The sequence below is a fragment of the Chelonoidis abingdonii genome, chromosome 2 (genome assembly GCF_003597395.2).
Source record: "Chelonoidis abingdonii isolate Lonesome George chromosome 2, CheloAbing_2.0, whole genome shotgun sequence".
NCBI lineage: Eukaryota > Metazoa > Chordata > Testudines > Testudinidae > Chelonoidis > Chelonoidis abingdonii.
Window position 1 is genome coordinate 181,985,417 of NC_133770.1, and position 15,669 is coordinate 182,001,085.

General features: G+C 45.9%; 1 protein-coding gene across 1 annotated transcript in view; it reads right to left on the reverse strand.

The window, feature by feature from the left end:
- LOC116816208 (uncharacterized) overlaps positions 1 to 15,669 on the reverse strand; it is a gene marked incomplete at its 5' end in the record, with an annotated part of 265,924 nt that overhangs the window by 171,293 nt on the left and 78,962 nt on the right. Inside the window, 2 exons of the mRNA XM_075062012.1 lie at positions 4,929 to 5,136; positions 10,341 to 10,604. Coding sequence (XP_074918113.1) covers positions 4,929 to 5,136; positions 10,341 to 10,604 — 472 coding nt within the window. The remainder of the gene's footprint in view (positions 1 to 4,928; positions 5,137 to 10,340; positions 10,605 to 15,669) is intronic.

Consider the following 15,669-nt stretch of genomic DNA (forward strand, 5'->3'; position numbering starts at 1 on the left):
GGAATTAAAAAAAAACAACCTTAGCTGTTTCAACTTTTCTCCAGTTGATACATGTGGCACACTGATAGCTGGATTTTCAAACAAAAAATGAGTTAGAAAAATAAGCTAGCTATTTGTTCATTGCACAGGGGTGAAAACAGGTGTCTTTAAAATAGTTTTGAAAGGATTTTGTGGTTGTTGTTTTTCAATCTTAAGGGAAAGAAGTGTGTACTTTTGAGAAAGGAAAAAAAATACAGATAGCTAGTAGAGCTGCATGCAACTTTCATTGTGTGGGGGGGGCGGGGGGGGGGGGAACCTGGCCAAAGACTACACAGATCCGTGAGCATCTTTCTATAGTACTGACTTAATGGGCTTTGGATCAGGCCTATTGTGACATTTTGTTATAAATCCAAGATCAAAGCCAGTTTCACTTCAATGTTCATGAATAACAGTGAAATTTTCAACAGACCTGGACTGAATTTTTAGTGTGTAGCCTCGCTTATGGTTTTGGTTAGAAACCACAGGATGGTATTTTCAGGGGAGTTCCATTTTGAGTTCTGGGTTTCAGCCCATTTCTAAACTCAAAGCAATACCCCTCAGTGAGAAGTCACTAGCCCTATAAAGGCGTGAACATTACAAACAGTTCTGCTGAATCTTACAATCTGAAATTACTGAATTTTGAATGAATCCCTTTGAACTGGCTGACAAGCTCACATTCCAAATATAGGCTAGACGAAGCTCAGTCCTGCACTCATACTGTTGGAATTTAGAAAATGGTGTGTTTCCCAGGGATTGTACACCAGATTTTACAGAGTTTCATGGAAGCCACAAAATCCCACCAAATGGTGATTTCAAAATGATGCATACAGTTCTTTATCATGAGGGCATTCAGAGGTATTTAAAAATGGAGAGGATTGTTTAGAGGGGGAAAACAGACTACAGATTTGACCACAGGCCATACCACCAGGAAAACAAACAAAAAACCAACCCCCCGAAAATAAGCAAACACTGGTGTGGGTTGCAGGTCATAGATCTCACAGTGCAGGCATCCTTGGGACTCATAGGTCCATTAGGTTTCTGAAATAATAGCATCTATGTTATGGCAGCATGCAGAGTTATGTACACAATCGGCTAAATTCTGCTCTGTTTTGCTGGTGGAAACCTGAAGTAATCTCACTGAAAAAATCCTATCATCTGATAACAGCTAGCCAGGTAGGGAGAACAGTGAAGATTGCTATTGTTTGGCTAAGAATTGCACAAATGCTATTCTGTGTCAAAACAACCCTATTATTTCTGGTACCCTGATCCCTCCCCTCACTTCCCCCTCCCCCCCCAACCGTTAGGTCTTGTGATCTAAACTATTTGTTCTTCGAGGGCAGGGACTAGCTTTATTATATGTTGGTGCGATACCTAGCATATGGGCCCTCAACTTGACAAAGGTCTCTAGGTACCACCATGATACAAATGTTGCATAGCAATAATAAATTAGTAGCATTATCCTAATACAATTCAGAAACCACAAAAGGCAAAATTTTATTCTAAATGTCAGAAACGGAGGGGATCAATGCATATCTGGTTTTAAAGCTGTTTTGTTTGCTCATCTGTCATACTGTGTACAAAATAAGCTTCCATATTTTAACAGGAGTGGTACAGCGATGGGCAAGAAACAGCACTCTTTCAGGTGTTTATGTCATAACAAATGGACAGTGAAATTACCTACCTGAGTTTGAGTCAAAGATTAAAAGGCGTGTGAGCTTGAGAACAAATACAAAAATGACTCTCATAACCCTTAAAATATTATATTACTTTAGTGAGGGTGAAAGATCTGCCCCTCATGGGACACCTTTATGCACGAATGAGTTAAGAAGGTCTTTTTCACAAACCAAAGCCCCTACTGCCATTGAAATCATTGGGAGTCTTGCTATTGACTTCGATGTGAGTCAGAATAGGCTCTGAAAGATGATGCTCTGTTTGTGCCTAATGTATAATTTTCTATGGAGATTCTCATCTAAGAAGAAGTTTTAATCTATTTAGAAGAGTAAGTCAATCAGAACAAGGCTAGTTAGGCCAATTCAGAAAGAGAAGTTTCAGAGCAGGAGGGGAAAAGTGCACCAGCTTTGCTGGCAGTTTAATCCAATTTTCCTAGATGAAGTTTTGCGAAAAGAGCTGTGGTCATTCCCCATTATGTACAACAAACACACGCCCTTCATGGCTAATGAAAGCCAGTGGAGAGGTTTTTGGTCCATTTTTGACAGAGATTCTTAATGCTTCCCTTTGGGAAGGCAAGATGCCAAACAGTGGCAAGAACTTTTCTCAACAAGGCAATACTTAAAACTCATGGGAGCAGAGAGTTTGCTTCCTCTACGACTCTGAGCAATAACCAGAACCCAAAACGGGTAGGGAGAAGGCAGGGCAGTAGTACTATCACCCCTACACACTGGTCTGTGAAACAGGATGGACGGACACATCGGTGGAGTCATTAGCACACTGTAGCCAGTAAACACCTTATGCACCCAAGGGACCTCTGGAAAGAATTGTCATTCCCTGAAGTGCAATCCCTCTCACCTGAGCTCCCCCATGCACAAACCTCAATACATGACTGTGCTTAAAATAAGCACAACGTAGCCCTCAACTAGTGGCAGTGATGTGAAGGTTTTTGACTTTACTTTCTAAAAGCATGAAAAAAATCAGCATTAAGGACTAAATGCCTTCTCTTAACCTGCTCTATTTTGTTTATATATTGCAGCAGCACATACGGTACAGCTATGTAAGATCACTCACTGTTTAGACTACCACAGTGAAGTGAGTTAAAGACTGAGCATTGGTCTTACATTTAGAATGTTCTCGCTTTTTCTGGCTTGTGTCTCAACCTTTATGTCACTTGAACATAGCTCTTTGCAGCTTAACAGATATAATACAGTATTTGTAGAGCATATCAATGTGCGACAGCTTGCCGCAGATCATAAACACATTTCTGTTGGAAATGTTGGAGTCATGATTTTCACCACGTGATCTCCAGTTCCCTAAGGTTTGCTCCTTTAATTGTAAATAGCCAGAAAGTCATCAAGCTAGCATTTAATAAACTTTTAATTTGAAATGGATTACCACATGTTGTGTTTGTTTACCCATTATTAAATCTCTTAGCAACATATCACTAGCAGAAACAGCATACTGTAGCACTGCACAGATACATTAGAAAACAAATCCATGGGGGTTATTAACAGCTAATAATATCTTTAAAGAAGGTTCCAAGAAAAATAAATAAATATAAACAATGTGGAAAATTATTCCTAGAGATTTGGTTGTGTAAATCTACACAGGCTGGAGAATACAGCTCTCCCACAATCAGCTTATCAGCCTGCTTCAGAGATCTGTGTACGGAACAGCACATGCACTAATGCTACTCTGTAGTTCTCAAAACTTACATCATTCAAAACTTTTTTGATATGCTTGTGACACATTGTGTGTGTCTGTGTGTGTGAGTGTGTGCACACACATGCATGTTTCTGGTGATGGCACTTGGCCACTTGCACATTTTTTTCAGTGTGTGTATGTACATGAGATGAAGAAATAATAATGGTGGGGATGATCTTGGTTTGTTAATTATTTGCCAATCTCTATGTTTACTTGATAAATTATAAATGGTACATCTTGGATACCACACGCAAATGCCATACATGAGTAGGTGTCTGCCTCTGGAAGGTGGCAACTGCATACATATTATGTGAAGAGGTCTTACTCCCCTACTTAGTATAAGTCTAAGCGCTCTCAGCTGCAAATACTACAGGCCACATAAATCCCTATGGGGGCCACAGTACAAGTTCTGCTGGACTCTAAAGTGCCCAGTAATAATAGTTGTCAACTATCCTGCAAACCTCATCTTCCTTGCCCATTGCTCCATGTCATCTGCTGCCTCAAATGCTCCTACTGCCTTCTTTTCACCTCACTCTTCAAATCTAAACTTCTCGGTATTCTGCACAAATTGACTCCAGCTTATATTGCAGGTTGTCATCTTTTCCAACTCCTGACTCCCTCCCTGTCCTACACCCAACTTCCCATACTTTTTTTTCTATTCTCAAACAACTAAGGCAACTTTGTGTTCAAGAACCAAACTCTTTAATGATTAAGATACACACAAGACACAAACGGAAAGCAGAAGCTATTGTTGAGCTGCAGCCTCCAGCTAATTAACGGAGACTACACGGGGAAGTGCCTGCCTGCCAAAAGAAGAAGATCTTTGATCTCTGCAGCCACTCTCACATGCTTACATAGAAAATTCAGCCACACAGCAGAGTGCTTTGGTACCCTTCTTGTGCTTGTCTTTATAGAGGAGGAGCAGGATCTATTTGGGTGGGAGACTGTCAGGAAAGTCTGCTGTCTGGTCAAAAAAAGAACTAGATAACTTCATGGAGGATAAGTCCATCAAAGGGTATTAGCTAGGATGGTCAGGGATTCAACCCCATGCTATGAGTGTCCTTAGTCTCTGTTTGCCAGAAGCTGGGTGTGGATGACAGGGGATGGATCACTTGATGCTTGCCTGTTCTGTTCATTCCCTCTGAAGCACCTGGTATTGGCCACTGTTGGAAGGCAGGATACTGAGTTAGGTGGACCTTTGGTCTGACCCAGTATGGCCATTCTTAAGTTCTTATGGTCAGTGAGGCTGCTTCGGAAGACTCAATGGGTCTGTCTACACTGCAGCTGGGAGCAAGCCTTGCAGCCCCAGTAGACAGACTTATGTCAGCTCTACTGAGCTAGTGTGCAAACAATAGCAGAATGGATGTTGTGGCTTTGGTGGAGACTCAGACCCAGGGTATCAGCACAAACTGCCCCCCAAGCCACAATTATAGGGATTGCTGTAGTGCCACCTATAATACCTATTTATCTATATTACCTAATGAGAAGGTTTCTGGGTGATACTAATTTAGCAAGAAAAGTAATGGCTAACCAACCTTGAAAAGATGCTAAGGAGCATTTTGAGTGAGTGCCTGGATGTAGACATGAACTTCTGAATCCATCATCTTGTGGTCCAGATATTTTTATTTTGTCTGAATCTCCATTCTTCTCAGTAATGTTTGAATAAGCAAGAAATTCAGGTGAGAGCTGGAGACATGTCTCATATGTCTTCTGCTCATCTGAATACCATGGTAGTTTAATAATCTAGTAAAAGAGAAATCTGTTATCTGAATGGTTCAGTATTCCACAAAAATCAAGACATCTTTATTCTTACACTGTTGTTAGGGCTTGTCTACACTGCCTGGCAGTTAGGACTACAGGGGCATGAATAGCAGTGCACATCAAAGTGCTGTGCTGTAACTCTCCTGAGTGGACGCTGCAGACACAAAGTAAAAAGTTCTTAGTTCACGTTAACTCATAAATTTAGTCCTCGTCCCAGTTTCCATCAATGAAGTGCTGTTTCAAGAAGACTAAGTTAACGCAAACTAGGAACCTTTTAGCTCTCACCTTGCAGTATCCACTCAGAGGAGTAACAGCACAGCACTTTGGGCATGGCTACACTTGCACATTAGAGCACATTAAAGCAGCTCCGGGAGCCCTAACTCATGACACGTCCACACTGGCAGGGCATGTAGAGTGCCCAGATTTCGCGGCTGGAGCGCTCCTGGTAATCCACCTCCATAAGAACCATAACACTTGTTGCCCCACAGCTGGAGCGACGCGGTGCCCATGTGAATGCCTTGGTCTATTAATGCGCTCTGATCGGCCTCCAGAAGTGTCCCACAATGCCTGTTCTAGTCACTCTGGTCATCACTTTGAACTCTACTGTCCTGCCCTCAGGTGACCAGCCATCAGACCCGCGTTTTAAATTCTCTGGGAATTTTGAAAATTCCCTTCCTGTTTGCTCAGCAAGGCATGGAGTGCTCTCATTGAATCTTTCCAGGTGACCATGCCTCCACGTGCCAGGCGATCCCCAATATGAAGCAATGGTGAGGTGCTGGACCTCAGTGTTGGGGGGAGGAAACTGTCCAGTCCCAGCTGTGCTCCAGCCGTAGGAATTATGATACCTTTGGGCATATATCAAGTGACATGATGGAAAAGGGCCATGACCAGGGCGCACTGCAGTGCTAGGTTAAAGTGAAGGAGCTGCAGAATGCCTACCACAAAGCACAGGAGGCAAACAGCCACTCCAGTGCTGCCTCTGTGACCTGCCATTTCTACAAAGAGCTGGACGCAATACTTGGGGGTGACCCCACCTCCACTCTGAAGACCACCATGGACACTTCAGAGGCAAGTTCAAGAAGGCAGGAGGAGGAGGAGGAAAGCAAGATCGAAGGTGCTGAGGAGGAGGGAGACAGCCCGGCATCCCTAGATGCATGCATCCTGGAGCTGTTTTCAAGCCAGGAGGAAGGTAGCCAGTCGCAGCGGCCAGGGCTTACGGAAGGACAAACACCAGAGGAGGTGCTTGGTAAGCAGCTTTTATTTTGGGAACAAAGTTGTTCAGTGCGGGCTTTTGGGGTGAGGAGGGTTAGGGCTGCATGCATGCCTAGATGCAGAATAGGGAGTTGATGTACTCTCTCACATCGCAGTAATCGGCCTCAGTGATCTCTTCAAAGGTCTCTTGCAGAACCTGGGCAATGCGCTTGTGCAGGTTTCTTGGCAGAGCTACTGTGCTCCTTGTCCCAGTCAGGCTAACATGTCAGCACCACTGTGCAGTGAGGGGTGGTGGGAACCACTGCTGCACACAAGCAAGCTGCATATGGGTGAGGGCGGAAGCCGCATTGTAGTAGAAGACACTCCCTTGCTTCCCAGGTCACCCTCAGCAGTGAGATATCTTCCAGGATGAACTCCTGTGGAAAATGTGGGGACAGTGTTCAGTGTAGGGGCCCCTTGCAGCTGTTGGCTCTCCCCAAGGCACAGAACCCCAGAGGACAGTACGGCCGTGAAACCATCAGTCCTCTTGCCCCTGTGCTTACTCACCATTCTGGGGCTCCTGTGGGTTATGTGCGCTCACTTTGGGAAGGGCAGTTTCTGCTATTGTGTACACTGTGCTTGTTTTTAAGTACGGCTGAATCATACTTGCTCTGTCTGGTGTGAACAATGCTGCCTCTGTTAAGAGCTGCATTTTGGCTTTACAGATGCAACCTTGAGATCCCAGCTGTCCTTCTTATCAATGGCTGAAAGACTCCAAAGAGTCAGGAAGCGGACGAGAAAAAGCAAAGAGGACATGCTGCATGAAGTCATGCAACAGTTCCTTAATGGAAATCAAAAAGTGCAGGAGTGGCAGAAGAGTGAAAGGGGGGTCTGCCAGCAGAATGCGGCTCGCCAGCATCCAAGCACAGAGCAGCTGTTAAGCATCATGGAGCGCCAAGTGGACTCAATAGAGGCGCTTGTAGCAATGCAGATGGAGCACTTCCATGCCCGCCCACCCCTGAAGTCCTTGTCCCAAAACTCTTTCCCTTGTGCCCCCATGTTCCCGCCAACTCACTTTCCCCAGCTTCCAAGTTCTTATTGCCACCAGCTGCCTCCAACACCTGTAGCTTCACACCCAGCCCTGAAAAGTATAACCCTTACCCACTGCACTCATCCCCCATCACCATGCATTGTAGCCAGCCCGAAATGCAGCTCTCATTGCACAGCACTCCAGACAGGAAGGCTGAGTATGACAACAGGACATTCACAAATCTGTGATGGTACTGTTCCCCACCCTACCCACTTCCCTCGTCCCACATAGCATAGATGTGTTATGCCCTTTTTGGTTCCCAAGCAGTTGTGTTTCTGTTCAATAAATGAATTTTCTTTTCAATGAATGAATCGTTTGGCTTTGTAAACATTCTTTATTACTGCATTAAGTAAAAGATACCATAGCCCATGAAAGCAGCAAGCACTGCAAGTCAGTGCATCATACGTAGCAAATAGATTCCTACTAACATTGGAACCACAGCACCTCACTCCTGTGCACAGCACCAAACATTAGTGGTGGCTTTCAGCCTCAAATTGCTCCCTCAAAGCATCTCTAATCTTTGCAGCCCCGTGCTAGGCCCCTCTGATAGCCCTCCTCTCTGGCTGTTCAAATTCAGCCTCTAGGTTATGAACCTCTAAGGTCCATGCCTCAGTGAATCTTTCACCCTTCCCTTCACAAATGTTATGGAGGGTACAGCATGCGGATATAACCGTGAGGATGTTGTCATCGGCCAGGTCCAGCTTCCCATAAAGACAGTGCCAGCGGTCCTTTAAATGGCCAAAAGCACACTCCACAGTCATTCTGCACCGGCTCAGCCTGTTGTTGAAGCACTCCTTGCTGCTGTCAAAGGTCCCTGTGTAGGGTTTCATGAGCCACGGCATTAAAGGGTAAGCAGGGTCTCCCAGGATCACAATGGGCATTTCGACTTCCCCTACGGTGATCTGGTCTGGGAAGAAAGTCCCGGTTTGCAGCTTCCTGAACAGTCCTGTGTTCCAAAAGATGTGTGCGTCATGCACCTTTCCAGACCAGCCTGCGTTAATGTCAGTGAAACGCCCAGAGTGATCCACAAGTGCCTGGAGAACTACCCTTTCTGATTAACATACTCGGAGGCTAGATGGGCTGGTGCCAGAATTGGAATATGCATCCCATCTATCACCCCTTTGCAGTTAGGGAAACCCATTTGGGCGAAGCCAGCCAAAATGTCATGCACGTTCCCCAGAGTCACGGTTCTTCTGAGCAGGATGTGATTAATGCCCCTGCAAACTTGCATCAAAATGATTCCAATGGTTGATTTTCCCACTCCAAAATGGTTAGCAACTGATTGGTAGCTTCCAGATTGCAATAGCCAACCACTTCTCCACCGGCAGGGCAGCTCTCAATCTCGTATCCTTGCGCCACAGGGTGGGGGCGAACTTAGCACACAGTCCCATCGAAAAGTTCTGCAGCCACTGTTTGTCATCCCAGACTTGCATGACTCAGTGCTTGTTTCCTCAGCCCAAAAGTGGAGCTCCCCGGTGGTGAGCATGTCCATGAATGCCACTAGCTATCTCGTGTTCAGTGGTGAAGCTGGGGGGGAGCAGCAGGAGCAGCAGCACCAACTGAGGAGAAAAGTGGAGCCTTTTTAATCTTTACTCACTTGGCGGTGCTCTGGGTCTTCAGTGGCACTTCAGCCATGCCAAGTCCGCTCCGGGGCTTCAGCAGCACTTTGGCGGCGGGTCCTTCAACCACTCCGGGTTAGTCGGGGGTTTTCTTTTTTCTTTTTTTCTTTTTTCTTCGCAGTGAGTGGTGCCTATTTTTATTTGTTCGCTTCCCCTGCTGCTAAAACCCAGCTTCACCACTGCTCGTGTCATATGCGTTATGTGAATCGACATCATCCTCGGACTCCTCAGTGTCAGTTTGTAGCTTATGGAGTAACTTGACTTCAATTCGTGACCTGCTGGCGAGACCCATCAGCATATTCCTCAGCAGTTCAGGATCCATTCCTGGAGACCAAAAGGGAAGACAGAGCAGGCAGTACAAAAACCATTGAAAGGTGGCGTCAAATGTGGACGGAAGCACAGGGATTGCTGGGATGTGAAGCGATGTATCACGAGGCTTTGGGACAGGATCCAGAATGCCCCGCACTCCCAGCCCCCTTCCCACAAGCTACAGCACCAGAATGGGAAGAGGTGCTCTGTGAGATAGTGGCCCATAATGCATTGCTCCCAATGCCTCTGCACGTGCTGGAAATATGGCCATGCCAGTGCACTTGCAGCTGACAGTGTGAACACACTGCAGTGCTTTCCCTGCTGCGGTCTCTGAGGGACGGTTTAACTCATGGTGCTCTACATGTCACCATGCCCTTGGTGACCTCTGCTATTCACATCCTTGTAGCCTGAACTCCAGGGCAGTGCAGCCATAAACTCTAGACGTTAACAGAGGTGCCTTTATGATTCTGGAAAGCTCCCATCCTCCCAAACACTTCTTTCTTCACAATTGCCCCCACTCCTTCCAGTATTTCCTCCTTTACCTAGCTCACGCTCTCCTTCTCATTTTATTAAAGCTCACAGACACTAGCAGTCACTCACTCTCACATTTAATTCTGGACTATTCAGTAAACCATGGGTTGCTAGAATCAGTAGCACCTCTAGGCTACAGGATCTCGAACCTGGCTCAGAAGATCAAGGATGAATCTGATTTTTCAAATCCAACAGTTTTCAATGTTTTGTTACTTTTTTTTTTATAATGCTCCTAATATCAATATTTCTAACAGTATTTGTCATATCCTTTCCTTCCTTATCAAAGATACTTCTTCAATATAAACTTGTATTCCTGGAAATGTATTCAAGTTATTACCATTACCCTTTATCCTGCTTTAAGATAACACTGGTTTTAAGTGTGTCCAAGGCAAACTGGAATCCATGAGGAGGGGTGTATGGCAAGCCTAAGGCTTCTTAATACAAACCTGAAAATAGAGGTTGCACAACCAGTGGTCTAAATCCAATGAAATCAAATTTTCAATTTTTTTGAAGCGGTCAAATTTTGAATCATAATGGCCTCTGAGAAAAGGGCATTTAAACTTCCCCTGTAAAGTGTTGAAATTATTATCACATAAAGGAAAAGCGCCCCATCCTACAACACGGTCGATGTAAGTATTGGTCTCATGAAGAAGAAAGAGTTCAAAGAGGAGTATCATGCCCGGTTTCACCTCCTTTCTAGCAGGCAGAACCTAACAAGAGATAAAGGGAAAGAAAGTATTAGTTATGATCAGAGAAACAGGGTCCCTGTCTCAGACTAAGTCTAACAAACTTCATATGTATGACCTAGTGTAACACACTGAAGAACATCTCGATCACACATCTGAATGATTTCTACCATCTCTCTGATCAAAAGTGCAGTGTTGCATGTTTTATTCATCCTATAGTGTGTGTTTTCCTGCACTTTGGTGCACTTTGGTTGTCTCTTTAATAAGCATAGAAAAGCTTTCATTACCCTCAAATGCAAGCTAATAGAGGCAATAGAACATTTAAAAACTAACCAACTGTTGAATCTAAGTAAGCCCTAATTCTTTTGCAGGACTCTGATAGCGCCTACTCAAATTGCCCTAAGGGACCTAGTCTGTGTGACTCTTGGCCTATGTGGCTTTGGAGAACTCATCTATTCTGACATCTCCATAGTATCCACTAAGTAAAGACTGTCCCAGTCTAAAGGGTGGATTCATAAACTCCTCCCAACCCACTAATGGGAATTATATTGGTAGGCAAGTGAGCTGCAGCCTACTCCCTTAAACAAAAATGGAGAGCCCATCTGTCATACAACAGATCGCTAAGGGTTAATGTTTCGTTTCACACCTGTACAGGGTACAAAGGGAACCAAACACCCTGACCAAGACCAAATCAGGAAACTGGATTTTTTCAAAACCTCAGGAGGGAATGTTGGTCTAGTGTCTTTTGTCTGGCTCTCAGCTCTGAGAGGGGATCTTTCTATTCTGGTAAGCTTCTAATCTTCAGTTTCAAGTTAGTCACAAAGGTAGCAAAAAACAACTAGGCTTGTTTATTGTTTTTTTTTTTGTATTTACCTTGCTGTAGGTTTTGCTGGAATGTTTAAATTGATCTCTTTTTTGAATAAGCTGTTTTATTCATTATTTTCTTTTAAGAATACCCTGTTGTATTGTCACCTTAATGCATGAGATATATTTTTATGTCTTTTTCTTTCTTTTTATAAGTCAAAGGCTTTCTTTTTAAGACTTGTTTGATTTTTCCTCTCTGGTAGGCCTGAGGAAGTGGAAGGGGCGGGAAATTCTCTTTTTGGTGTTAGATCTACGGAGGGTACAAAGCTTGGCAGGCACCAGGGAGAATTTGTGGGAGGGGGAAGAGAGATAGAATCACTTTCTGTTCCTTGTATTTGGTTGGTCTCTTTGTGGAAGAGAAAAGGAGACATGCTTCTGGTATTGTGATGTAAGAGGTGTCTCAGTACTCTCAGGTTAGCCCAGAGAGGAAAGTCTGGGTGAGAGAGAGAGGGGGAAGGGAAGTGGGTTAGTTTCCTTTGTGGTAACGACTCAGGGCCTTTGAAGTCTTGGGGTTCCCCAGGAAGGGTTTGGGGAGACCAGCAGGGAGTCAAAACCTGGAATTTTTTTGCTGGTGGCAGCGAGATCAAATTCTGAGCTGGTTAATTAAGCTTAGAAGGGTTCCAGGCAGGCACCCAGAATTTCTGGACGCTAAGGTCCAGATTTGGGCCCATGCTTATGACATGGAGTGGCAGCAAAGTGGGAAAAATCAGAATCCAGCCAGCCAGTAGGATATTATATTCTTCATTTTCTCTGCTAGGGGCTTGTTTTAGCAGAGAGGAAGGGTTGTGGTTTTAAAAGGAGCCAGAGAGAATTTTTTTTCTGTTTCTCTTCTGCTCAGCTTGGCTGCATTTTCAAGCCAGGAGTGCATTCAGGTCAAAGGATCTATTGTTAAGCCAGTGAGAATTCCGATTGGGGAATCAAGTACCCCAGCAGAACACACACAGGTACAATAAACTGGTTTTTCTAGTTAATTTGCACTGCTCAAGGTTAGCTAGCAAGAAGTTAACCAAAAGGAGTTGCTAGGACAGACTCCACGGAGAACAACCGAGAGCCAGCAGTTCAGACACAAACCAGCGGGCACACCCAACACAAGAAAACAGGAACATGAACTACCAAGACTTGCCCTAAAGCAGGATGAGCGAGACTAGAGGCAGAGCCAAATCAATAGACGACCCAGATCACAGCGAGACCTGGAAATAGAAAAATACAGAGAATGGAGCTGAGAGAAAAAGAACAAGACACTGCCTACAAAAAGAGAAACAAGCAAGCCAAAGAGGAAGCTTCAAGAGAGAACAGCAGCCAAAGATGCGCCTTCCACGAGAGATGGAAAACCAGAGGAGGCCATGCGCGGCGGCCCTGGAATTAGACCTCAGGTTAGCATCAGAACGCGCAATCCTAATCACTGTAGACCGTCGCCAGTCTGTTGTTCAGCCGCACAAGAAATTTCCCAACTAACAAGGCAGGTGATGACACTGAAGGCCTCTTAGAAAATTTTGAAAGAGCCTGCATCTGGGTACAGCTCGCTGAAGGACCAGACATGGTAGAGCTCCAGTCACACCATCAGTGACCCCTAGCGGATAGTGGTGGCTGAAAATGCCAAAGGACCAAGAACCGATTTATAAATCTGTTTCAAACCAGGCCCAAGATACAGAATAGGGATCGACCCCGGATCATGCCGGTCGGCGTTGTCAAGAACTCAAAAAGTGGAACCAGCGCCAGATGGGTCATATTCCAAACACGGCCTACTACGTTGGAAAAAATTATAAGGCCTGGATACAGAACCGAATTGTTCACACACTCCATTGACGAACTGCACCTGCCTCATCACAAATGGAGCAGTTTCTTCGGATGGTGTTCCTGAGGACATAACACGGTACAGCTCCAAGATGGAAAACCCAAAAATCTCACCAAGGCGGGGGAGATTGGAGCCAAGTGGATGGGAAGTGGCAGAAAGCAAGAAAGCTACAGTAAAGGGGAATGAAAACCCCAGGGGGCATCACCAACAATAAAATCCTACAACTGAGGGCAACCCCAAACCCCACCACAACCCAAAGAAAGCCACAGACCCACTATTCCTTCCCACCTCACCAGTCTCCAGTAACTCACCTCGACGCTCAGTGACCGCGTCAGGTGGAAGATGCCTATAGAGTGTCATGAACTGGGACAATAATAAAACACTGCCCAAAGAACCCACCCGGGTCACAAGTCCATTACACACCATCACACCAAAGATCCCCCAGGCCAGATACCTCTCAATTCCCCTTGGAGGAAGGGCAACATGCTTGAGAGTGGCGCGGAAAGAAGGTTTACCGCATGGAAGACCCGGGGGTAGCAAGTGTCAGCTATCCATCAATCCTCGTGGATCCAAACTCATCACACCCAAAAGGCCAAAGTGACATTTACCCTTCATGTCACACAGCTGTAGACCTGCCTACGCTGAACTGCCTGTCCCAGTAACAAGGCTGGTCCAGAATTGGACTTTTGCAGTCTATGGCAATTATTCCATCCCCCCCATCCGTACCTGGGGACGAGCTTGGCCCAACGCAGGTGAAGCGGGCCAAGAGGTGGGAAATGGTTTATACGCAGCAAGCCAGGCAAGCTTCCAACCCATTCCTGTATACTGACAGTCCACGGGAACCGTCGTGTTTACAGGAGACGCCAGACAGAGGTAGTGATCCCCGGGGAATTTTCCTGCCAACGCTGAACCAACCTCACAGCACCTCCAGTCCCAGGACCTCGGAACTGGAACCAGAACCAGCACCAGGCAGTTGCAATCCATATGCCTTCAACCTCCACGCCAGAAGGGGCAGCGAGCCTGAACTGGCAGAACAACAGAAACCATACACCGAAGAGGCTCAAGCCAGAGCCAGAAAATCACCAGGTCACCAGCGGAGAGGCGGTTCACCAGCAACGGAAACACCATCACGCTACAACGCTTCCAGAGGACCAAGCCCCAAAGTCCACAGTCTGAGGACAGAACTGGTGTCCCCAGCCTCAGGAACAGTTCCAGCCTGAGCAGGAAAGCAGATGATCAAGCCTCAGAAAGCTTGGGTGGTGGCACGGAGCACCCCACCACCTCTCAGCTCTTTTAACCGAATCCCGCTTGTGTTATATGACCAAGGACTTTTATACAAGGAAATTCTTTCGGGTGGACAACCAGGAAGAATGGCAGCCACACAAACGGTTGTGGTTCCAACTAAGTACCGGGGAAGATCTTTAGCTTAGCCATGATGCCATACCCAGTGGCCATCTGGGGTGAACACGAACCAAAGACAGATTGGGGAAGCATTCCACTGGGGAGGGGATGGAACGGCCGTTGCCAAGCTATGTCCGGTCTTTGTGAGGTGTGCCAAAGAGTGGAAAGCCCCAAGAACCTGGTCAATGGTCCCTCTCCAGCCTTACCATAATTGACGTCCCATTTCAGTGAGTAGCTGTGGATATCTGGGTCCTTTTCGCCCAGAAAGACGCCCAGAGGAAAGCAGTACATACTGCCTTTCGTGGACTTTGCTCCCGATGGCAGAAGCAGTAGCTCTAGGCAACACCAGGGGCTAAAGTGGGTGTCGCAGGCCGCTAACAGACATTTTTGCCAGGGTAGGTGGCCCTGCCGCATATCCTTACACGGATTCAGGATCTAATTTCCGGCAGGGCACCATGAAAGACCTGTGGGAAACTCATAGGGGTGATCACTTGGTTGCCACCCCGTACCACCATCAAACTAATGGCTGGTGGAAAGGTTTAATGAACTTTGGGGGACAAAGTGTCCGTAAATTCATGAATGAACTACTATATCCATCCAATTGGACCTAGGTTGCAGCAGTTGGCCTCTTTGCTTCAGGCTGTACACATCCCAGTCTTAGGGTTTGCACCCTTTGAACTTGTGTATAGGCCGCACGAGGTAAGGAGGCCATTACAGTTGGTGAAGCAGCAATGGAGGGTTTTACACCCTTCTCCAGGAACTACCATTCTGGCTTGTAGCAACCTACCAAAACAACCCCTCCGACCTTCTTTTAGCCTTGCTAGAGAAACACCTAAGCTCTCGGAAGAGCAAAAGCCTGGTATCTAAGACCATACCAGAGAACGTTCCTTCACGGGGTCAGGAGAACCAGGTTTATGTCTTAAGAGGCACAGCAGGCCCAATAAGATGGAGCAGCATCATGAGGGCCATTCAGTCCAAGAAGCAACCTGGGAGCTGTTAACTACCACATAAGCATTTCCCAATTCCTCA